Source organism: Pogoniulus pusillus, chromosome 14 (assembly GCF_015220805.1).
Source record: "Pogoniulus pusillus isolate bPogPus1 chromosome 14, bPogPus1.pri, whole genome shotgun sequence".
NCBI classification, from domain to species: domain Eukaryota; kingdom Metazoa; phylum Chordata; class Aves; order Piciformes; family Lybiidae; genus Pogoniulus; species Pogoniulus pusillus.
The window spans coordinates 7,343,779-7,368,545 of record NC_087277.1 but is presented as its reverse complement, the minus strand read 5'-3'; the positions used below and the strand labels follow the sequence as shown (position 1 = coordinate 7,368,545).

The window sequence follows — 24,767 nt, the reverse complement described above, 5'->3', positions numbered from 1 at the left end:
GGGTGCTAGGTTGTGGTGGATGATCTTGGAGGTCTCTTCCAACCTGGCTGATTCTGTGATTCCATGCTAATGACAAATGTGGACTGTGGCAATAGTAATTAAACATGGCAAAAGACCCATGTTCTTCTCTGCTAGAAAGTGCAATGCCTGTGTTCTATTTCCATCTCTTCTTGCTTCTGCGACTGCTGGAGGGCATTTTAGATGTGGTTGTTCAGGCTGTTTGAGGCCTTTAAAAAAGTTCTAATTTCCTAGAAAGTAATGAAAACCTCCCACACTGCACAAGAATATGTGTAACATATGCAAATGCTATAAAAGCACTGTGCCGTTTACATAACACTTTCTAACGCGACTTCAGAGCCCCGGCAAAATACGATCACGTTTCACACACTTAGGTCACCCTTCTGTGTCTCTGCTGGGTCAAACAAGCTCCCCAGTGCAGGCTGGGACATGAGCTCACACTGCAAGGCACATAAGCCATAGCTGGTTTTAGTGTCTGCTGGGGAAGGGTGGATAAATAGCATCATTTGGGCACTTGTAATAGGCTGTGACATAGCCCCAGAGGGTGATTGATAACTAATAAGAATTGTGAGTAATTGTTTTGATGCCTCTGTAATAATCTTTTGTCTCTGCCATAGAGCAGAAAGAGTTTCCAGCCCACTCTGCTGGACGAATACAGTATAGACCCCTAGCGGCATTAAGCCATGGGGAAAAATCCTCTCTCTGTTTATATTTTGAATGTTTTCTAGTTATTAAGAAGTCATTGTAGATATTTTATCCTAGAATGTTTTTATAACCATGTAAGAATCCCTTTAATATTAATATACAGTGGTTGGGGGCAGAAGGAGGTTGCTCTCTTCTCTCAGGTGGCCAGCACCAGAACGAGAGGACACAGCCTCAAGCTACGCCAAGGGAGATTTAGGCTGGAGGTGAGGAGAAAGTTCTTCACTGAGAGAGTCATTGGACACTGGAATGGGCTGCCCAGGGAGGTGGTGGAGTCGCCGTCCCTGGAGCTGTTCAAGGCAGGATTGGACGTGGCACTTGGTGCCATGGTCTAGCCTTGAGCTCTGTGGTAAAGGGTTGGACTTGATGATCTGTGAGGCCTCTTCCAACCCTGATAATACTGTGATACTGTGTTACTGTGATTAATAAAGGGCTTCCTAAGTAATCAGGTATCACCTACTATGTGCTAGCTTGAGCCTAGCTGGAATGTTTTGGTGAGAGGAATTACATTCTAGGCTGTGAAAAGCAAACAGTGGTGATGTCTACTTCACCCATAGGCTTGCTGAGATGTATAAGAACAAGAACACAAACACAGATAACAGAGTCTCTCTCAGGGTTTTTTGGGCTGCACTTCTCCCTCTAACCTGCCTGAATAATCCTTCTGCTTCCTAAACCCCCTGGCCAATCCTCCAAACTCACCTTGAACATAAGACAAAGGCTAGGGTAAGGTAGAGGGGTGAGAAGAAGGTGGAAGGGTGGTTGGGAGCCCCTCCTGGGGACTCAGGTTTCTGGGAGGGCTGTTGCGTTTCTGTATTACCTTTTTAATTTGTCTATTTCTGTCTATAGCTGTAGATATTGTAAATATCTGCTTGTTTATTGTGCTAAGCTGTAAATATAAAGCTTCATTTCTCCAATTGCCAGATGGGCTGAGTTTATTCTGGGTGATTTTCTTAAGCGTGGGGGAGCAGGTAACACCCAAACCATCACATACTACTTCAGCTTTGCAGCAAGATAACAAATCAGCTCTTCACTGGGAAATGGACCAAAACTAAGGTTAAGGGTGGGGATGTGGGGTGGGAAGGCAAGGAAGGAGAAACAAGATCCTGTGTAATTTCCTTCTCTGAACTGATTCCTCTAATAGAAATTCCAAAAAAGGATGTCGACCTGAAGAGGAATTTCAGGAGCAAATCATCACATGGAAGCCATGGAAGTCTGTTCAGTTCTTTGCCATTGGAATGGGCTGCCCAGGCAGGTGGTGAAGTCACTGTCCCTGGAGGTGTTCAAGAAAAGCCTGGATGAGGCACTTAGTGCCATGGTCTAGTTGATTGGACAGGGCTGGGTGCTAGGTTGGAGTGGATGATCTTGGAGGTCTCTTCCAACCTGGTTGATTCTATGATTCTATGATTCTAGTCCAGCTGCTCTCAGGACATCATGGTCAGACAAATGGTCTTTCAATAAACAGACTCTTTACAACCATAAATCCTGAAGGTGGAAAACCCAGGCAGGTCAGTTTAATTCCCCTCTTGCTCTGTCAATGCAAGATAGGAAACTATTTGCCTCTTCCCAATGCATTTTTTCTGGTCATTCTTATGACCCTTTAATTTAAAAATTCCAAATAAACCCAGAGACATCTTTTAAGCTCCTAGGGAAATTAGCATTTCATCTTAGCATTAAGAGGTTTTCTCTACCCACCCCTATTCCTTGCTGTTTGGTGAAATAAGTTCTTGCTTACTTTCTTTTACTGTTTTGTTCTACAGACACACTGAATCACCTCCTTTTTGCCTCTACCCAAGAATATCTACATTTGAACCTTGTCTTTGCTTTCACAATGATCTTAATGATTACTCATATGCTAGCCCATCAGTATTCTTCTCTTTCATCATGCCAGTAGCATGGTAACCCCAAAACTAATGCAGTATTTCATGGAGAATTACTAGTCTTGGAGCAAGAGCACTCACTTATACTCCTTGCTATGCAATATTTGGCTGTGCACTCTAAAACTGCAGTGCTGTTCTTTTCCTCTCACTGCATCCCAATTATCTCTTTATATGCAGGTTTAAAACATGTTTTTTTCAAGCCCTCTTTCCTTGTCTCTATTTTATGGCCAGTTTGTGCTCACCTAAGTTTTGATTGTTGCTGTTGTATTTCTTTATATATTCCTGTTATTGTTTGAAAGTCTTCCCACATCAACAATTTCAGTAATGGACTGTCTTCATGACCCTCTTCCCTCCTCTCTAGGACTGTAAATACCACTAAAATCTTTACAGGGCTATAAAACCAAGTGCATTGTTATCTATTGCTACTCAGACAACTTTAAAATCACATAGCTTTCCTCCTATTTAGGCAAATCTGAATTTGTTTTTCAAGCAGTATTTAACCAGGAAGCACCTGCAGACCGAGGCAAGGATTTTAGCACAGCTGTGTATGTAACACGTTCCTTTCAGCCACTCATTTCTGACTCTGTTGCAGCACATTGCTCGTTAGCTTTGTAGCAGGGGCAGTCAGCTGAGATGGGAAAGTGAGAGAGTGAGGGGCTAAAGAGGACCTTGCACATCAGAGAAATGAAGTGTTTATACCACCTCAGCAGCAATTCAGTCACCATCAGCTGCTGGGAGCATGTGCGGAAGGAGAACGGTAATCAATTAGGCAGCTTGCAAGTTGAGCATAAGGGCACATAATGAGTTGAGATGCTCCCAGAGTTAAGTGGACACGTGAAAATGTGCCTCTGCTTATTTGCCTCAAATGTGCCTACCCCAGTGAGAAGTGCTGTTGGCCACAACAACCCCATGCAGAGATACAGGCTGGGGTCAGAGTGGCTGGGGAGCAGCCAGACAGAGAGGGATCTGGGGGTGCTGATTGATACCCGCCTGAACATGAGCCAGCAGTGTGCCCAGGTGGCCAAGAGAGCCAGTGGCATCCTGGCCTGCATCAGGAATGGTGTGGTCAGCAGGAGCAGGGAGGTCATTCTGCCCCTGTACTCTGCACTGGTTAGACCACACCTTGAGTGCTGTGTTCAGTTCTGGGCCCCCCAGTTTAGAAGGGACATTGAGATGCTTGAGCGTGTCCAGAGAAGGGCGACGAGGCTGGGGAGAGGCCTTGAGCACAGCCCTACGAGGAGAGGCTGAGGGAGCTGGGATTGGTTAGCCTGGAGGAGGCTCAGGGGTGACCTTATTGCTGTCTACAACTACCTGAGGGGTGGTTGTGGCCAGGAGGAGGTTGCTCTCTTCTCTCAGGTGGCCAGCACCAGAACAAGAGGACACAGCCTCAGGCTGCGCCAGGGGAAATTCAGGCTCGAGGTGAGGAGAAAGTTCTTCACTGAGAGAGTCATTGGACACTGGAATGGGCTGCCTGGGGAGGTGGTGGAGTCGCCGTCCCTGGGGCTGTTCAAGGCAAGGTTGGACGTGGCACTTGGTGCCATGGTCTAGCCTTGAGCTCTGTGGTAAAGGGTTGGACTTGATGATCTGTGAGGTCTCTTCCAACCCTGATGATACTGTGATACTGTGAAAACACCTAAGTCTGCTTCTGACTACATTCACATCAACACAAACTGCTCCCAGCTTTTAGCAGCGTTATTTGTCGTGCAGTATTGTAATAAATGCTAAAACGTATCTCTTATGCAAGGCGAGTAAGAAGGAATCTTTAAAATTTACACAGAAGTTAGAGTTAACAAGACAAAAAATTCACTGCATTGCATTTATCTCTCACATTCCAGTTATCCATTATATTTTCTTAAATAAAAACTGGCACAGGCACCTATTTTTTGTCACTTCCATTAATATCCTGCAGTACATATCAGCCAGCTTCTTATTTTTGTTTATAGAGTAACCTTCCAACTCAGTAAAAACTCTTCTCTGTTAAGGCTCTGATGCTCTCCTGCTATCAGTCTTACTATCAAATAAGGAGAGTGAGCAAACTACTCACTTGCTCCCCAAATAGTTTTTTTCTGCACTGGTGTATTTGTGAATTCCTTTGTAATTCCCTATTTCCTTGTTAGCACAAAGCAACTGAACTAATTAATCCTCTGTAAATCTCAGTTGACTCACAGTGTCCTTGGGTGTCACTGCATGTTTGTTTTCTGATGGGTTTTCCCAACTTCAGATCTTCACCTCTGCATCTGGAGCTGTTTTCTACAGTGTGGTTGGTTTCCTTTAGATGTAGTCTTGCACACCTATGAAATCCTGGTTTCTCTGAGAACAGAATCCTTGTCTCATTCCACCTAAACCCATTCTTTACAGTGATTGATTTAAGCAGCACTTGTGCACAAGTTCCAGTTTCACCATCAATAAGAAACTGTATAATCAGAGCAGGTTTTTTCCTACTGAGCAACAAAGAGCCATGGTTTATTAGAGCACTCTGGATGTGGTCTTGCTGCCTCTGTGGAAGATGAGGAAAGGCAAAATCCTTGCATCTTTCCTGGTCCTGGCATAAATCTGCTCTGGTCTTTTTACATAGGAAAAACCTTGGATATTTGCATAGTGCCTAGTAGGCATCTCGTGTTCTCAGAATCATAGAATCTATCAGGTTGGAAGAGACCTCCAAGATCATCCACTCCAACCTGGCACCCAGCCCTAGACAATCAACTAGACCATGGCACTAAGTGCCTCATCGAAGCTTTTCTTGAACACTTCTAGGGATGGTGACTCCACCACCTCCCTGGGCAGCCCATTCCAATGCCAACCACTTTCTTTGTCAACAACTTTCTCCTAATATCCAGCCTAGACCTCCCCTGGCACAACTTGAGACTGTGTCCCCTTGTTCTGTTGCTGGTTGCCTGGCAGGAGAGACCAACCCCCAGCTGGCTACAGCCTCCTTTCAGGTAGTTGTAGACAGCAATAAGTTTCAGCCCTGAGCCTCCTCTTCTCCAGGCTGAATGCCCCCATGTGTAGCTGCTATATTATCTACAAAGGTGCTGGATTAACGGTTTCATTCTGAGAGTGGTGCTGCTCCCACAAACACACCACAAAGTATTCAGCACCCTAGCCCCAGCGTCTAATCCTCTTGAGGCAAAAAACAGTCCTAAACCCACCAACTCCCTCACATACTGCTACATTCCAAAACCAGAGCCAGCCAATGCCCTGGCATCTGCTCTTGGGACTGTCTGTATGCCTACCCAGATTTTGCTTAATCAGAAACAAATAGTCAATGACATGCAAGCAAATTATTGAAGCACATACTGGTAACTGTAAACACTTCATTTGGTGTAATTTCATTAATCAGCAGCTAAAATTTGGTTAGCTGTAACTAAAATACTAAACTTCCTCACGTGCTGATGCTCAGAAATTCCTTTAAGTGTTTCACAGCTGAGGAATTGCCACTTTCCTTAAACCTGTCACCTTCTTGGCCAAATCCTATACTTATTCATGGGTCTGGTAGCAGATGAATTATGTTCACTGCTCTTACTTTCATCTGTGTAAGTCATAGCCTATGGTTTTGGTCCAATACCTTGCAGAGATCCTGTTTTGACAGTATTTTCTGTGATAATTTACAACTCTGTCAATTTTTGCACTTTGCAATTTAGCTACTGCACTATCTATTCTGGTAGTGGTTTAAAGTGTTTTCTCCTCTCTCCTGGATGAAAAATGGTAGTATAAACCTTGGCTTCTGCTAGCAGCTGCACAGGGTAAGCTGAATATTGTATTGGCCATACATCTGCTTGCAATATTTGCACTCACTCCCATTTTAGGTTACTCCTGCACTGCTTAAATGCAGCAAGTCAACAAACTTTGAAGACATTTAGTAAGACCACGTAGGTAGCATCCAGGTATTAGAGCAAAGTCTAATCTCTCATTTCCCATAATTGTTTCAGGAATACTAAGCATTGAGAATCCTGCATTTCCAATGAAGATGTCAGTGCCATTTCAAAATCCACTTAGAATACTGCTTTAGGCTGGGTGCACACTTATGCATCAGCTGAAGAGAAAGCTGCCAGTACACCTTGCAAGCAGAAGTGTGTGCCTGCATTTTAAACAGTGTAATGAAACCTCTGCTTGCAGTCTTCATCTTCTTTTCTAAAAGGTTTCATAGAAAGTAGTCACCTCTCTTAGAGCTGCAGAAATGGACCATTATTTCTGGCTAAAAAGCCTGCCCCAGTGGTCAGTCTAAAGGTTCTGTTGGTAGCTTTGCCACTGAGCAAGCTACCCACTCTTCTGCTTGTAATATGGAAGAAAAGAGGGCAGCCCTCTTTGTAAGGTGCTTTGACATCTCCTCACGTTTAGGTATTGTCACTGTTATTTACCACTTTTAACATCAAGTAAACTAATAAAAGTGAATGTTTTCTAACTCTGTGTATTTGCAGTTATAAAACTGAGCATCAATTCCTTTCACAGAATCACAAAATGGTAGGGGCTGAAAGAGACCTTGGAAGATCATCTCATCCAACGCCCCTGCCAGAGCAGAATCACCTGTACCAGATCACACAGGAACACTCTCTCTGCTCCCTTTCCACCCCACCCATGCCATTTCCCCTCTTTTTCTCCCCAAACCCAGAGCACCTGGGCTCTGCTGGAGTCTCCTCCCACCCCAGGTGTGGCCACTTTGCTCTCTCTGCCCACTCCCCTTTTTAAGCTGCTCCAGGAAAGGCAGAAGCCCCAAGTTTGCCCAACTGGGCAGAGGGATCCTCCTCCCATCGTCACTGGTGAGTACCCATGGTGCGCACTGGGTGAATGGTGAAGGGGACAAAAGGCCGGGGGGCCTGGTGGCCCCCCGGTCAGGTAGGAACTGGGTTCGTGACTGCTCCAGCATCATCTATGTGTGCTGATTGTGTCTCCTTAATGCAACTGAGATCCTCTGTGCGTTTTTTTAGCTGGTTGAGGGTCTTGCCCCAGGCTCTGGGAATGGGGGCAAAAATCATAGTGGTAGAGCAGAAGCTGTTTAGGCCGAGTGAGTGAAGGAGGAGCAGGAGCTGCTTGGGGGGAGGGAAGCAATGGGTGGTAGTGGTGGGGCAGCAGGAGCAGCCTGGGAGGAGGCAATGGGTGGTAGTGGTGGGGCAGCAGGAGCAGCATTGGGGGAGGCAATGGGTGGTAGTGGTGGGGCAGCAGGAGCAGCCTGGGGGGAGGCAATGGGCAGTGGTGAGGCAGCAGAAGCAGCCTGGGGGGGAGGCAATGGGAGGTGGTGGTGGGGCAGCAGAAGTAGCTTGGGGGGAGGCAATGGGCGGTGATGGGGTAGCAGGAGCTGCTTGGGGGAGGTAGCTTTGTTTTAAGATTTAAAACCTTCAAAGGGAGAAACAAAAGATAATTGCACTGTATTTAGTTTCAGGGAGAAGTCATACATCGGTAACCAGGAGTGATCAGATCTACTACATGCCAGTAATAGATCTGATAGGTAATTGCATCAAGAAGCAGACAAATGGGTTGAAATTATTAAAAACCAAAATAAAAAAGACTGATAGAAAAACAAGCCAATCTTTAAAAACCATATATCTCAAGCCAATGAGCATTCTGTACCTAACTCCTATATTGTAAAAAAAAAAGGCCTCTTTTAGAAAGGTATCATTTAACTGGACTCTCTAGAAGGTTATGAGCAAATCTTTCACACAAAAAAACCCTCTTAAGGAATCTGACTGGGCACAGAATGAGAGGTAAAAGCATTACACAAGAAGGAAATCGTGAGGTTGGTCGGTTTTCAGTTTGACAAATATTAACAGTGGAGTGCCCCATGGATCTGTGCTGAAAAGAAACTGTTTTTCTCACATAGTCTTTCATCTGGAAAAAGAGACACATAGCCCACTGGCAGCATCTGTGGGTAACAAAAAATTATTAATGCTACGTTCAGGGCTAATGAAACTGGTGAGCAATACCAGAATCAGAACAAAGAAAGATGAAGGTTGGTGGTTAACTTCAAATAATGAACTGTTCATATACTCCAATGCTTTCTAGGACTGGCTGTCATATGGAAAAGATTAATGAGATGTTTATTCAGTGCATTGTGGTAGACAAAACCGAAGTATTCCAAGCATACAGATTGCTACAGGAATACTTACACCATACAATAACTGGAACAGTGCCCAAGAAATTAGAATATGGAGGTACAGATGAAATTAATGTTGAGGATATATGCATGTAGTCTTCACTTGAAAAGACTTAGTTACCCCTATATCCTTATGGATATAATTTTATGTAGCTTCTGCATTTGGCTAATTTATCTGACAAATATCCAGTGACAGGATATGGACAAAGATGAACTTGTGTGACATAGCAGCCTGTAGTATATGTTCCCACAATAGGAAAATGTAAGGCATTGTAACACCTGATCATTTATTTCAGTCCTGTAGCTCACTAGAGTGACTCTTCTGTATTGCAGCTTTTCTTGCCTGTAAACGTGGTTTGCACTGCAGAATGACAGGCAAACACTTGTAGTTAAAACATTGTTAATTGTATTTAATATGCAGAAACAATATACAAAAAAACCCCATATTTGCATAGCACTCCAAATTATCCCTGCAATACCTAGGCTGTGTTATACTCAGCCAAAGTGAATCATTTCAAGTAGAACCTGTAGAATGAATCTGTAATAAAAAACACAACTGACATCATTTAAGTTAGTACAAAACCCCAGCATTTTAATTTTAGAGACTTCTCAATCATTGCTGCAATATGGTTATGGGGCAGCATGTTCTTCTTAGAAGTTGAGTATACCCAAATAGATCCTTTCCACTGATACAGTTCAGTTCCGCATTGCCAACATGGCATTGATGTCCCAAATAAGATTCCGTAACTGGTCCATGATCTGCTTCAGCTGCTGGTTCTTCTGCTTCAGTTTCTGTGGGAAGAGTTCAAGAGGCATTTTTGTGAACAGTTCAAACAGCACACTCCAACTCGGCAAGAGTTACAACGTTATTCAATGCTGCATGGATGCTTTTCTCAGCTGTCTGTGAGCAGTATCGGTAGGATAATACATCCTTTTTAAAGCACTAAAAACACAAGAAAGGATTGAGGGTTAAGGACCACTGCTAGAGGGGCAACGCTGGTTCTTTTCACAGCAGTGCTCTTATCAAAACACTTGAGCCCTTCAAAAACTGGATGCTTGTGGGGACTGGACCTCTTTTACCAAAGTGCAGAAGGTAGCACATTAAGAAGGAAGAAAGAATTCGGGGATGTGTGACTATGTTGTACAAGTTGGGTGCACAGAAGAATAAAGGATTAACAGTAGGTGTTTGAACAAAGCACAAGGTACAGGATAAGCCTATCAAGCCTTTCCCACCCTTATGCCTATGTAGGTCAATCCTGATGTGCCCACGAGTCCTGTTTTGAAACAGATTCCCAGGCATGTTCAGGTTATGCATCCAAATAAAAGTGGCTTTGCTGTTCTTCCATTTCTTCAAATGCTCCTACATTGTGCAACAATAAATACATAACTTTAAATAATTCATGTCTTCACAGAAGCAAGATCAGTGCATTGAGACACTGCACATCTCCCTCACCTTTCATGTTTAATAAGAATACACATCTATTATCTGATTTATTCATTTTCCTGCCCAAATCAAAGCTGTCAAGAACTAAGTCACTGTGTATTGTTAGCAGCAACCTATGTCCTTCATCCCAGTCCAATTTGATAAGGTGTCAGCCTTCACACATTAGAGATCAAACTACTTATTCATTAGGGAAGTCCAGAGTTCCAAGTAAAGTGAAAGCACAGAAAAGACTTGTTACCATCAAAAGAGGACAAACTATTCAAATCATTTTGGGTTTGACATAACTTTGTTATCTACAATGCACAAATGGCAATACATTAAAAGAGTGACTCAGATCAGTAATAGAACCAAGTGACTGGAACAATGATAAAAGAAAGCAACAAAAGAAGCAATATCCTGACAATCAGTCTCTTGAATTTTGATGTGGACAGCACACCAATATTTTCAAGTTACCCAGATGGTCAGCTGGGAAAGAAGTCCAGAGGGAAAAAGGAAGCCTGTTCACTTCAGACCTATAAAAAATGGTCTGAAGCATTATGATTACTTTTGGGGGACACAGTAGATTAAGGGAATTATTCCTGAACATAGAGCTCCAGATCCCTGAGGAAGAGGTGAAAACAGATGAAGGACAGTTCATGTGCACCAACTTGGAATTTCTACTCAAGCACTTGACAGACTAAAATGCATTTCAAAGATAACTATGTGCGTCTATCTAATCCTTCTTTCTTTTCCATGTGCTAAGCCAAAACTTCACAACATAAATCAGAGATCCAACTCCTAAAGAGAAAGAGTAGTTACCACAGCATTCAAATGACAGAACTGCAAGTGCCGCCCTACAAAAAGCTCATAATGTAAGATCTTGATGCTATAGTTCATAGCTGTGACATTTTAAACCGTGTTTGTGTCTGCCATCCTCAACACTCAATCTTAGGGAAATCAATAAATGTTACATCAAACCCAGCAGTTTAATGCAAGCTGGCACTCACTGATACCGAGTGCATGCCATTTCACTGTTTTTCAAAGCCTTCATCAATAGAAATGAAGGCTGAACAGTCAGTGATGGTTATTAAAGCCACAGATAAAAAGAACCATTAAGATCCAAAATTCAGATTGTGTTCTCTCTCCATCCATGTCTAACTGTAGAGCTAAATAGTGTTATGTAGGCATGCTCACATGAACTTTATGCAAGTTAATGCCCAGATGAGTAATTTGTTTTCATTTCTTCTTCAAGTGTTAAGAAACTGTAAATTGCTTGACCTTCACTTGATTCTAGAGATGAGACCCTTCAAATTGGATTTAATGTATTTTTTAAGTATCTTAAAGACAAGAAGTGTAAAATTGTTTATCTGAAGATAATTTTAGGTCCTTGTCTTCAGCGAAGAGATTTCCCTAGCTCCTCTATTCTGCTTTCTCTAGCGATATAAAAAGCATCTCAGATGAAGCACAATCTTTAGGCTGAAAAAAGAATAAAGAGAGAGGAGAAAATCTATTTCAGAGAGCATGGTCTCCTAACTGAAATGCACATAGTGATCTTTGTTACCAATCTTTGACAGTGGTCCACACCACAAAGTACTACAGAATTAACACATTCTGCACCATTGGCAAAGCTGGCCTCTGCTTAAGACTTTGCTGAGCCAGTTAGAGCTAGGCTCTAACCTTAGAAAGGTAAGTGAAATGGCCTCCTTGGAAAATAGGCAAGTTCAGTAAGCAGCTTCTGCAACCATGACAAATTTTAGTTTGAACAGATTGCTTGCAAGCTCTCTCCCACTCTTTCCTCCTTCTACTGAAATGACTTAAGTTGAACTCTGGACTGCTTCTCCGGATCAACAGTTGTATGTAGCAAGAAAAGGTACTTCATCCTACATATAGACTACAGTTTCTGACTTTATCTGTTTTAAGAAGGCACAGGAAAATTCTCTTATGTGAGGCAGTCGATGAGTTTGAGAGATCTAAATGTATCTGGTATCTGTCAGACATGTTTCTGTTAGTCCTTCTCTGTCAGAAAAGTGATCTGACTGGAAAACAATCTAAAAGGGTCTTCTTTGGTGATATTAACTTTCAATGCGAGTAACTATCCATTTTGACTGACATTGCAAGTACTACAGCCAGCATGACAGTGTTGACAAGGACTGTGCCTTCCAACAAACAGGCAGGATTAGGTCAGGCTCAGGACATTTATAAAAACACATAGAGAGAGAGACAAAATCCACATAAATGAGAAAGAAAAGTGGCAGAACCATAACATACATTTAGAAAACAGCTGTCTTTCAAGGAATGTGCCATAAAGAACCTGACACATTTCACAGATTTGGTTTCAGTAGGACACAGAAATTTCAATTTTGAGTGGAAAAAAAAAATGACTTCAGTTCATTCCTGGCTCACTTCATTTGAAATCAGTGCTGCTTAGACCAATCCACAACTTTCTATCAGATGTATCATGATTTTCCTTTGCACATTGTGCCTATCTCTCGCTTCATCTTAACCTCAGCTAACTTTAGCATTTTAAAACCTAAACATCACTATGAATCATTATTCTGTACTCAATCCATTTGTCAAAGGTCCCTTCTTCAGGCAAGTGTAAATATAATGGTACAAAAACTGTGGACAAGTAAGATTGGATTCCATCTGATGCCTTCAAGATAATCCCAAGTTGCTTATGTTGTATAGACACTTCTTTTGCTTAAAAACTAGAAGCTGTTTCCATCTTGAAAACTTTCTATAAAAGCCATTCCTCTGAATCACAGAATCATAGAATCTACCAGGTTGGAAGAGACCTCCAAGATAATCCAGTCCAACCTAGCACCCAGCCCTAGACAACCAACTAGACTGTAGCACTAAGTGCCTCATCCAGGCATTTCATGAACACCTCCGTGGATGGCAAATCCACCACCTCCCTGGGCAACCCATTCCAATGCCAATCACTCTCTGGGAAGAACCTTCTCCTAATGTTCAGCCTATACCTCCTCCCCTGGCACAACTTGAGACTCTGCCCCCTTGTTCTGTTGCTGGTTGCCTGGCAGAAGAGATCAACTCCCAGCTGGCTATAGCCTCCCTTCCAGTAGTTGTAGACAGCAACGAGGTCACTCCTGAGCCTCCTCTTCTGCAGGCTGCACACCCCCAGCTCCCTCAGCCTCTCCTCATAGGGTTTGTGTTCCAGGCCTCTCACCAGCTTTGTTGCCCAATGCTATGGCAACTCTAGTTTTTGCCTGCTCTGTTCAACACCTGCAACACTACAGACCAGAGTATATCTAGGCATAATAAAACATTAATCAATAATAATAGTAGTACCTTTACTTATAAAAATCTCAGAAAATTAAGACAATTATGTTTACTTTGTTGACTACAGCTCCTACAGAGAGAACTTACATCATCTTTTTCATAAGCATGTTACTCCTTCTGACTGTTAAACTGCTTGTAGGAAGTGATTGCTGAAAACCCTACAAAGGTGATAATGGCCTCTACGTCAAACCCAAGACATTTCTAGAGAAACATAATGTTTGTGATAAGTGAGAAAAAGTAAAGCTGTGGTAATTTATCCTGTTGGGTTTTTTTTTTTTTTTTGTTGTTGTTTGTTTTTTTTTTTAATGAGGCTTTCATAATTAAATCCCTAAAGTAAGTAGGTGGAAAAATCTTTCACTCTTTTTTTTTCCTCCAATTTTATAGTCAACAGATTTACACACAGCAGGAAAAAAAAATGCCTCAACACTTTGCTCAAACTCTTTTCAGCTGACAGGTGCCATCCTAACTTGTGGCTACTCACTGCATGCCAAGATCCACTTTCCATCATAACAAATTCACATATCCATCTATTTACAGTATTTTCTCAAATGGATAAAGTGAGGTCTCTTCCAACCCTGATAATACTGTGATACTGTGTGATACTGTATTCAGCACTAACACAGCTGGATGAGGAGTTGGCTGGATGGTCACATGCAGAGAGTGGTGGTCAATGGCACAATGTCCACCTGGAGACCAGTGACAAGTAGTGTCCCTCAGGGGTCAGTGCTGGCACCAGTGCTGTTTAATATCTTTGTCAGTGATATGGACAGAGGAATCAGTGCACCCCCAGCAAGTTTGCAGATGACACCAAGCTGTGTGGCAGTCAACTTGCTAGAGGGAAGGCATCCACCTGGAAGGACCTGGACAGGCTGGAGACATGGGCCCAGGCCAACCTCATGACATTCAACAAGGCCAAGTATAAGGTCCTGCACCTGGGTCAGTGCAATCCCAAGCACAAATCCATGCTAGATGGCAAATGGCTGAGAGCAGCCCTGAGGAAAAGGACCTGGGGGTCTGGGTTGATGAAAAGCTCAACATGAGCCTGCAGTGTGAGTGCATCCCAGACAGCAACCCTGTGCTGGGTTGCATCAAGAGAAGTGTGGCCAGCAGGGCAAGGGAGGGGATTCTCCCACTTTGCTCTCTTCAGACCCCACCTGGAGTACTGTGTGCAGTTCTGGAGCCCCCAACACAAGAAGGACATCAAACTGTTGGAGTGAGTCCAGAGGAAGCCACAAAGATGCTCAGAGGGTTGCAGCAGCTCTGCTGTGAAGACAGGATACAAGAGTTGGGGCTCTACAAACTGGAGAAGAGAAGGCTTTGAGGAGACCTTATAGTAGCTTTCCAGTATCTGAAGGGGGCCTGCAGGAAGGCTGGGAAGGGACTATTGACAAGGTCTTGTAATGACAGGATGAGGAGTAATGGGTTTAAACACGTGGAGGGGAGATTCAAAGTAGATGTTATGAAAGGGCTCTTCACAGTGAGGTTGGTGAGACACTGGCACAGGTTGCCCAGGAGGGTGTGGATGTTCCCTCCCTGGAGATGTTCAAGGTCACGCTGGATGAGGCCTTGAGTGACCTGTTCTAGTGGGATATGTCCCTGCCTTTGGTGGGGGGCTGGCACCAGTTGATTTTTGAGATCACTTCCAACCTAAACCATTTTATGAATACACTAACTGCTGTGCAAATGAACACTAACACATTCATTGTTCAATAACTGCAGCTTTTCCTGATGTTGTTCACAGGCACAAGTGTTCTATCATAACTGCATATGATAGACAGACAAACAGACAGATGGATAAACTTCCTCTCTCCTCACCTGATGGCTGAAAACTGTTCCTTCTGCATGCCTAAGCCTTTATCTCTGAAAGAAGCAGTGACAGCCTGTGCTCCACTGCATGCTCAATACTTCTCACATACTGAACTAGACAGTGTGCACCCACTCCTCTGTTGATCAGAAGAGGAATAAGTGTGTTCATTAAAACTGATGGATGCTTGCTTAATAGCAATTATTTATTATTCAGTGATGAAGCCTGAGGTCTTAAATTTATTGAGTATCCTCTGAGCTATGTAGCTTGTAATGGAATTATCCATCCCCCAAGGTGCTCCTCCATCACACCCCTCAGAGCTGCATTCCCATTATTAGAGTGAAAATCACAGTGCTGCATGATCCTCAGTCACAGGGACAATACGGATAAAATCGGAGTGCCCGTTTTGTCCAGAGACTTCTAAGATCTATAATCATCACTAAACTTTGTATTTTAAGAGCTTCCCATGTATTTGGAGGACAACTATGATGAACTGTAAGGGAAAGACTGAGCAATTGCCTCTTGTGGCAGAGACTAGGATAAAAAACCTAGGATGAAAAAACAGTTCTTGAGAGCAGGCTTCCATTACTTAGTACTCACATTAAAAGAAGGATTCTTCCTTCTCATTCCCAAACTCCCTGCTTATTCAATACTCTCATGCAACCTACACAATACATAAACCAGGATCCTTATAACTTTATTTATCACAATTTAATCTAAACAGTGCCTAGCCTGCAACAAAAGCAGAATATCTCAAGGATTCTTTTAGAAAAGAAGAGAGAGGAGGGGAGAAGAATCAAATATGATAATCTATTAAAGGTTGTATGATGTGCAAAAGATTGTATGATGTTTCCTAACTGTTCTCAACTTTGTAACCATATAGTATAGTATATGTATACTTTTAGTATAGGAAGCAAGTAGTATGAAAGATAGTTTAAAAGGGATGCAGGTTTTGGGCACTGTCAAGAGTAGTTTTCAGACTAAATTCTCCAAAGAGAAAGACTAATTGCAAATTGCTGTCATTTTAAGGACTACTTCCCTAAACCACATCAGCTGCAGCGCTTAACAGTTTTGTTATCAAAAAAAGCCCCAGAGCTGAACTTGTAACCGCTTAACTTAAAAGCCTGTCATGTAGATTTGTCATTTCCCCTCTTAGCAAGATCACCGTTAAGCAGTTAGCAGAGATTAATTAAGGATATCAAACATGATTGTTTTCTAAAGGGTCACCTGGAATGTCCTAATGTTATTTCACACCATTTAATTTTCGCCCAAATGTATTGAGACTACTAATTATTTGATGGTTTTCCTAAGTGCTTTATTTGAAATCAGACCTACAGCATTTAAAAAACAAAAGCTGTACTTGCTCTATTTCTAAAACCAAGTGAACAAAACAGCTGACAAAGCAGCAACATAAAGTGTTCTCAGTCTGTGATTTTATATCTTCTGTTGTTATGTCCTGTCAAATGCACTGCAAGACCACAGACCCAAGTCACCGTGAAGTTGCCTGACATCATGAAAACATTACAGATGATGCTACTCAAGGTTAAAACCCCTGTACAGTGAATATAAAAGGCCCTCCCCATAAAATATAAAGACAAATGAGGAAATTTTGGTAGTTGTAGCAAACAGTAACTATATTTAGTGAAAACTGGATCAGGACTTGTATTAGGAGATCAGTATAAATGCTAAACTGATTCTGGAACAGTAAATTATTTATCCCAGAGAAGAGTCAACTACCCCAACAACTTAAAACTTCAGGAAGCAAATGCAGGTAAAAGGAAGAAATTAACCTATTTGTAGGAGAGTTCTTTAGTACAAAAGGGAAAGGTATTCAGTGTTTGATAAATAAGGTTTTTTGCTTGGTTTATACTGATGGTGCATTCTTCTTAGCCTTGGCAAAAAAGCCCCTTGTTAAGATTCATAGGTTTTGCTTAAATCTACAGCTGCTAAGCATCATTGAATTGCTAGGACAGGAATTATTTTTTTCTGTAAACTCATCTGTATTTTAAATTAATGGGCAAGTACTCTTATTCAAGGTGAGCTCATTAAACCTTCTGACTCAAAAAGTAAGCCCATTATAGGAGCATAAATAAATAAGACTAGAAGGTGTCACTATGCAATGAAGTGATACCAAAAGCTTCTGTGGAACTGTGCTACATCAACAAGTTCTCTTGACCCATGATTGAGACAGTGAGCATAGGTGATGCTCCTCTTCTTCCCCACTGAGGATGATCCTTTCCCAGATATCCACAAAAGCAAAGCAGAGCTGCTATGTTTTAAGTCAGTGCTTCTTGGAAGAGGGCATGTTTTTGCTTGAGAATATATGATCCTCAAGGTTTATATGAGCTACTTAGTTTTGACTGTGCTGCACACTGCATGGCAGTCAGCATCGTTCACATACATCTAGAGTCACTAAGGAGATCAGACTGGCTGGGGTAACACAGCAAGAAAAACAAAATTAAGAGACTCATGAAAGGTCTAAGAATTAAAATGTCTTCATATTGTCAAAGTAATGAATTATTGTAATAATGCTTTTTTTGGTGGGTATCAGTAACAGGTTAAGACTGAAAAAATACTGCCTGTCACAGCAAACAGGACTAGGTGAGAGGACAACTGAATGAAGGAAGAAAATAGTGTGGTCCACGAATAAAAAAACTTCTTCATCTGCCATGCCTATTTCCCTGTCACAACATTTCCATCAACGTTTTGTAGTACCAAAATTTTGCTACAATAAACAAAGCACAACTGAGTTGGAGGTTGACTACAGATAACGGAAAAGCTGCCAGCCAAGAACCAGAGAGGGTTATTTGAGTCCAGAAGCCAGTGTCAGAAATGAGACCAATTAACCAGATCCTAGTTATTTTTCTTGGCAAAAAGTAACATTTTCTTTATTTCTAGTAATAAAACCCAAAGTATTTCCTTTCTATAATGTATTAGGATTTGAACTTCAAAGTGGTGGTACTTGTATAGCTGCAGGGAGACACACACAAAATAAAAGAAATCAGTGCCCTTTCAAAAGCAAGAAGTTGCACTTTCTTTTGCAGCAGATATCAAGTTTTTGTCCACAAGATACTAGAGAAACTTCAATTATCTTGTGAAGATTCAGTGTGGAAAGTCTGAAAATTAGGCATAGGTATTTAACTGTAAGGATTTCAGACTACATTTAAGTGAAGGTTTTAATACATTCATAATTACTAATGTGCTACCCATTGTCCTGGAATACCATCAACCGTTCTAAGGTTCAGAACTCATAAAAACCTTTGCACAAAATCACAACAAGGAGGTTTGCAAACATATTAGCACACAAGTACAACAAAAAGGGCAAAACCATGCCATAGAACTATTAAAAACACAGCAAATAGGCACAGTTAAGCTTACCAACACTTAAAGATTGCAAATAGATGTGCACAAATTCACAGTAAACATTACATACAATAGAATATATAAAACCCTGCTGCATCAGCACTCTGAAGAAAACAACAGGAAAGCTGACAACTGCGTTTCTCTAGATTCAGTCTTAATTGTCTTCTGTACAATATGCACACATTTATCCAAAGAAATGGGTTATGAAAATTTCAGTACATCTCTGACTGTTAAAATACCTTAAAGATTTTTACATAGCTAAGTTTAAATTCTACCAACTGTTCCCTCCATAAAAAAGATTTTATTCATTTGCTTCCTTTGTTCAGTTATATCTGTAGATTACACCTCCTTTTCACTCCTGTTTGCAGATATTACAGATATAGAAATATTTAATCAATCCTATCTGCACTGTACAGGTTGAAGAACAACGATCAAACTCGTGGTCTGGTCAAACTATGTATTTTTGGTCTCAATATTGTGTTTAGCAATTACCACAGCATACTTATTTTCAGTTTTGAATCCATCTTTAGTAATTGTATTCAACTGCATACTGCCACTCAGTCTGAAATAGTAGTAAATACTTCTGGCACATAACTAAGTTTTGTGGTAGTCACCAGACATTTAAAACAGGAATCCAGAAATGTAAGCTTTGTAATGACAAAGCAACATTTTAAAGTTTTATGCAAATTAACTTCAACTCTGTTACCTTGTTTACTTCCATAATTTCCCTTCTCTCTTCACTAGCAAAACGAAGCTGACTTGCAGCGCTACGATCGTCGTGCTTGGAGCCATCCTCTTCAACGTATGGAATAAGTTGCTGTGAAGATAAGACACGTTAGCTTTAGGAGAAAAAAAATCAAAAAATCAAAAAGGAAACCAAAACCAGGAGACAGATAAGGTCTTCTCCAAACATTCAAGCTTCTCAAAAGGAAGTGAAGGCAAGCTTACTTCATTACCTTAAAGTCAAAGGTCAGTTCTCCGTAAAAATGATGTGCTTTAAAAAGACACAATCCCACATATTACCAGGCTTAGACATAAGCAATTCCACCAGCACGTGCAGAACCCTGTCCTTTCATTCTAAGATTTTTATGACAGGTAATCCTTGCATTCTAGGATCTAGATGATCTTTGATGTCCCTTCCAACCTAAACCATTCTATGACTGTTGAACTCTCCAGATTACAATTTAAAAAGTTACTATTCCATACTAGGAAATATCACAAACTTGAGATTGTCATCATGAAAAAGTATTATAGTGACATACCGAACATAATTATAACTAGTTTTACACAGCTACTTGGCCAATATCCTAATAATGGCTTGCTATTTTAGTGGGCTTCTGTTTGGCTGCTTTTAAGAGCAGGCACACAGTTACCTAACAGTTTTTCCACAACAATTTCTTGCTGTGATCTCCTCAGGGACCTTGTGCATTTTGCTTCTACAAAGCCAAAAAATCTTTCATAAAGAATTTCTAAATGAATATTAATGTACATTCCCTTTCCTAAAATAGTAAATACACTAAATACAAAACAAATACATTCTCTCTGTCTCAGAACACTCCCAAGCTACTAACTTTTTATTAAAAAATAATTATAAGCTGTAACATTTTATACACAGCATACACCCACAGAGTCTGTTGTTGGTTTTTCCTGGCTTGAACTGAGAAATGCTGAAGTTGATAGAAAAAATACATCCTCATTCACATAGACATTACAGACAAATGGAAGAGTAGTAATTGATGCAAATGAGACATTAGTTTAAGTCTCAGGAAAAGATGCTCATCACATGCATATGAAATAGTTACTTAAGTTAGGGTGTCATATTATGAAGCATTCAGCAGCATCCTTCATCATTCTGATAGAAAAATTACTTTGATTTAGTCCACTGAAAATTTGACTTCCTTCCATACAAAATTTTTTGTAGGCTATTCTTATTGAGCTTATCAAAGTGGACAAAAACTATCACACTAAACTCTGCTATGAAAACCTAGCAAAGTTTCACAACCCAATACATTTGTGTACCATAAGGAAGTGGTGTGGCTGCTCAATACACATGGAAAAAATCCTCCTCTCTGATGGGAAGTAGAAAACCTCCCATTTTTCAGAAAAGCTAGTAGAAAGAAAAAAAAACACAAAGAATATCAAAGAACTACACCTAGCATACAAATGAAACAGAAAATCAATTAGAGAACTGTGTAGGCAGACTTCACAATTACCTCGTGCCCTGGTATGTTGGTTAACAGTTAGTTATTAGCTGTTTATAAAAAAGCTGTAAGAAAGTTATAAGCTGTTATACTGTTAACACATACTAACAAAAAAAAACCCTCAAAAACCTACATCAGTAATAACAGAATAAAGAATATTGGTAGGCAGAGACTTCTTTCAACTGTCTAAAAATATATGTATTTTTTAATTGATATTTATTAAAGATATGGTATGAATGTCAGTCAGTAAAGAATATGATTGAGGCTATCATTGAAAATTTGAAATAGCAACTGAAGAAAACTGATCCAAGAGGAATTGTGTGCCACTATCATTCACCCTTCCTAATAAAACGAGGCAAGCATTTATTTATTTCAGAGATGACTACATAGATAAAATAAAGTTCTGGCTATCAATAAAAAAACTCTGCTGTACATAAAGTGTCAGTGACCCCTAGCATTAAAAAAACTCAAAGAGACTACTTATTTTCTCTGTGGTGATACTTTTTCATCCTGCTTAACAAGGTAAAACTGTGAAAATTAGAAAAAACAAACCCTAAACAGACCAGTTCCACCTACGAGAAAACAAGACCCATCAAAAGCTTTTAATGGGGCACAAGTACTCAGCTATTGCACAGAAGTCAACAAGCCAAGAAAAAAAGTTGTGTGGGTTTTTTTTTTTAATGGGAAAGTGATCTTACTCCCTTGCTTGCTGTGAAGTTTCCAAGTATCTTCCCCTGAAACACATGGCAGTGACTGCTGACAGAAGTATATCAGCAGTCTAGAATGAACTCAAATGTAAAACATAGCGATTAAAAGATTAAAACTCAGTGACCAATCACAAGTCCATTAATAGAGTTACTTCAGAATCCAGAGGTCAGTAATTAAAGAACTTCACAGTTCTGGCTATTATAGAGCAGCAATAACTTATAACACAAGGCTTTAATAATATTACTAGGAATCAGAAACAACTGAACTTATGAGAGGGAAAAAAAATGAAGTTTTGACTTCACTAGGAATAGCATTTTTATTAGGAAAACATCTGGTCAATCATCCTGCCTGGAACTCTTATGCTGTTCACTTTTCCATCACCACTGCACATTCAATTTAGTTCATACTTGCTCAGCAGGTTAGAAGCAGCTGAGTGATGGAAGCACAGAGGCACAGACTGATGGCCAGAGCAAGAGAGTAATTCTTATTACTTAGGCAGCCAGTCTGGCAGGTCAGAGCTTAGAGCAACCTTTTTTCTGCTGTAGTAGCTTCTTTAAAAAAAAAAAACAAACAACTTACCCTGACTCTTTTCCCCTTGGTGAATGAACCAAGAATTCTTGAGGTAAAAGTCTAAAATTTTAAATTATGTTTGATTTCAAAACTGGATCACTTCCAGCTGGTAAGAACTGTTGATGTTAATGCGAAAGTTTCACAATCTTCCAACCAGGTCCAAATGTGCACTGAATAATTCCAGTCTCATTGAAAACTTGCCTGAGTCTTCTACTACAACTCCAGGGAGAATGGTTATCTTGATCTATAATTTCTGTGTGAATAAAAATACTTACTTCTATGGGAACAGGATCGAGGCCAGCACAGTTTTCATTGCATTTGTCATAGACTAATCTCAGTTTTCTGAAGAGTATTGATAGCTGACGGAGATGTTCTTGTAGCTTTCCCAGTCTGTCTTGGTACGTTCCAGTATGGTAAGTAACACCATTTGGTAACTTAAGAGAAGCAAAACACCAAAATATTAAAAATAGGTTAAATTTTCTGTCATGTGAAATAAATAAACTAAGATTAATCAGAGGGGGCTTTGTACATTTTAAAATATGACAATCACAGTATACCCACAGAAATCACTGAAATTATTATCAGTAAAATTCTGTATTTTATCTGCTCTGCTCATTTGATGTACCAAATCACTGCTGTTGAACAGCTTCACATATCCAACAGAACAAGGGGACACAGTCTCAACTTGTGCCAGGGGAGGTTTAGGCTGGATGTTAGGAATTTCTTCACACAGACAGTGATTTGCCATTGGAATGGGCTGCCCAGGGAGGTGGTGAAGTCGCCGTCCCTGGAGGTGTTAAGGAAAAGCCTGGATGAGGCACTTAGTGCCATGGCCTAGTTGATTGTCTAGGGCTGGGTGATAGGTTGGACTGGATGATCTTGAAAGTATCTTCCAATCTGGTTGATTCTATGATTCCTACACTTTGATAATTGTCCATCCCTCTGTAACTCTTTTCAGTGAATATCTTCAAAATGCTTAAGCATGACACTATTGTTATTAGAGTATTACTCAGTATCATATTGTTTAATCCCAGCTCACAATTCAGAGACACAAAGTGAATTTCCAGTTAGCAAGTACATATACCTATATGTAAGCCAACCACAGAAGGAAACTGACAGAATTGTGACCATATAGAGGGAATGAGGGTGATAATTTATTTTCTGCTCTTAATAGAAAAGCACAACAGAAGTTTGTATGTTTTAAGTAGTCACAAATAAGGATTATGTCCACTTCAATAACAAAGAGAAATGCCAAAAAAATACTAGGTGGAAAATATTACAGAAAAAGATCAATGAAAATTTCTCTAAAACTACCCCTCAATGTTAACAAAACCAGAAACATAACTGGCATATAAAAGGGCTTCATAGAGGAAAACATAGACATTAAGTCTTATTAGAGTATATTCATCGTGGAGGAGATAATAATTAATCATTCCTGAATGTTCTCTATCATCACTCAATGTGCAGAGTAAGCAAATGTATTAAGAGTAGCATTCAATTCTCTAATCAGTCTCATATACCGATGGTCGGTGGTAAAAAACATAGTAAGTTAATTCTCACCTGCATGTTCCTCAGTAACTGGAAGATTTCCATGGTTCGAAATACAATGTCCTGCACAGTTTCTTGGCCAATTCGGCAGAGAGAAGCTGTGTTTACCTCCCGAGCTGCTTGAGCCTGTGTCCCTGAGAAAGCACCAGGCGGCATGCCTGCCCCTGAGAGAGGGGGAGTTGACATCTCTTGGTGCTAACCTGTCCCGCTCGGTCCAGCTGCACAAAGACGTTAAGACAGAATGGCTAAGTACCTGTTTAAGACTTGCACAACAAACTTCTATACACCGGCTGCATTGTTCCTTACACTAGCATGTGGTCCTATTCATGACAAAACTGTTCAACTGATAAAAGATGTCACAATGTAGTAGCTTCTAGTTTTGGATACCTCTTCTTTAGCCATTACAGCTTTGCTGGGCAGTGGAAGCGGGAAGGCTCCCTTCACAGCCCCTAGGGGACCACCTACCCATAGCTGTCTCAAAGGGACACGAAAGAGTCTTTTGCTCAGCTCCAACAGGTAAAACCGCAGCCCTTTCATTGGGCTCCCAGACCGGCACCTGCCCGACCGTCCATCCCTCCCTCCGCTGCACGGCACGGCCCGAGGAACCGCGTACCCATCCCGCAGCAGCGCTGGCTTGGGCACGGGCAGTGACCCGGCACCGAGCAGGCACTCCTCGCGCTCTCCCGGGCACCCGCGGGGCTGCAGGCGGCCCCGGACGAGCAGGCCCAACGATGCCTCCACAGCCAGGCCGCCGCCCGAGGAATCGCGGGAGGTTACGGGGACAGAACACAAGGTATGCTCCGCTTCCCCCGCCCCTAGGCCACAGCGCCACAGCACGGCGAGCAGCGAGCTCCTCCGCGGGGAGTGCCACGGCCCCTCCAAATCCGCCCCCCGCCCCGGGCCGAGCGCGGCCGGTACTCACGGGGGCCAGGCGCCGCGTTGCCGTGGAAACGCGCAGGAGGAAGCACTCGGGGGCACCCCGCGGCACCGCGACCCGCGGTGGAAGTGACGTCAGGGCAGCCGCCGGGGCGGGTACGGGGCGGGTTGGGGTGCTGCAGGGGGGGCAGTGAGTGCTGCGTTGAGAGCTGAGCCGAGCCGATCCGGTCTCCGGTGGAGCTGTCCGCCGTGCCGGCCCCGCCTCGGCCTGCAGCCCCTGCGGGCATAG

General features: G+C 41.7%; 1 protein-coding gene and 1 long non-coding RNA gene across 4 annotated transcripts; one reads left to right on the top strand and one right to left on the bottom strand.

Moving 5' to 3' along the window:
• Positions 1 to 7,251: 7,251 nt before the first annotated feature.
• Positions 7,252 to 8,115, top strand: LOC135181206 (uncharacterized). Its single transcript, XR_010304773.1, has 2 exons — positions 7,252 to 7,354; positions 7,969 to 8,115. It is a non-coding gene; the product is annotated as an uncharacterized LOC135181206 (long non-coding RNA).
• A 1,135-nt stretch (positions 8,116 to 9,250) lies between these two features.
• Positions 9,251 to 24,648, bottom strand: MED30 (mediator complex subunit 30). Of its 3 annotated transcripts, none has more exons than XM_064154184.1 (5): positions 24,525 to 24,632; positions 23,615 to 23,820; positions 22,330 to 22,488; positions 19,282 to 19,392; positions 9,251 to 9,477 (listed from the first exon to the last, which is right to left on the bottom strand). In XM_064154184.1, exons 2-5 carry the CDS (start codon positions 23,786 to 23,788, stop codon positions 9,382 to 9,384), a joined length of 540 nt encoding a protein of 179 aa, XP_064010254.1. In that variant the 5' UTR covers positions 23,789 to 23,820; positions 24,525 to 24,632; the 3' UTR covers positions 9,251 to 9,381. The 3 variants fall into 3 exon arrangements, with proteins under 3 accessions (XP_064010254.1, XP_064010252.1, XP_064010253.1); XM_064154182.1 differs by lacking the exon at positions 9,251 to 9,477 and adding an exon at positions 18,051 to 18,182 and having other exon boundaries at positions 24,525 to 24,648; XM_064154183.1 differs by lacking the exons at positions 9,251 to 9,477; positions 24,525 to 24,632 and adding exons at positions 18,051 to 18,182; positions 24,216 to 24,432.
• Between the last annotated feature and the right edge of the window lie 119 nt (positions 24,649 to 24,767).

What these genes read in the sequence shown, in the direction of transcription:
- MED30 (XM_064154182.1), bottom strand. Translation starts at nt 23,788, where the DNA reads ATGTCAACTCCCCCTCTCTCAGGGGCAGGCATGCCGCCTGGTGCTTTC. An exon ending in AGTTACTGAGGAACATGCAG is followed by an intron (nt 22,489 to 23,614) that starts GTGAGAATTAAC and finishes GCTTCTCTTAAG; the next exon opens with TTACCAAATGGTGTTACTTA. An exon ending in AAATTATGGAAGTAAACAAG is followed by an intron (nt 18,183 to 19,281) that starts GTAACAGAGTTG and finishes GTCTCCCTGCAG; the next exon opens with CTATACAAGTACCACCACTT.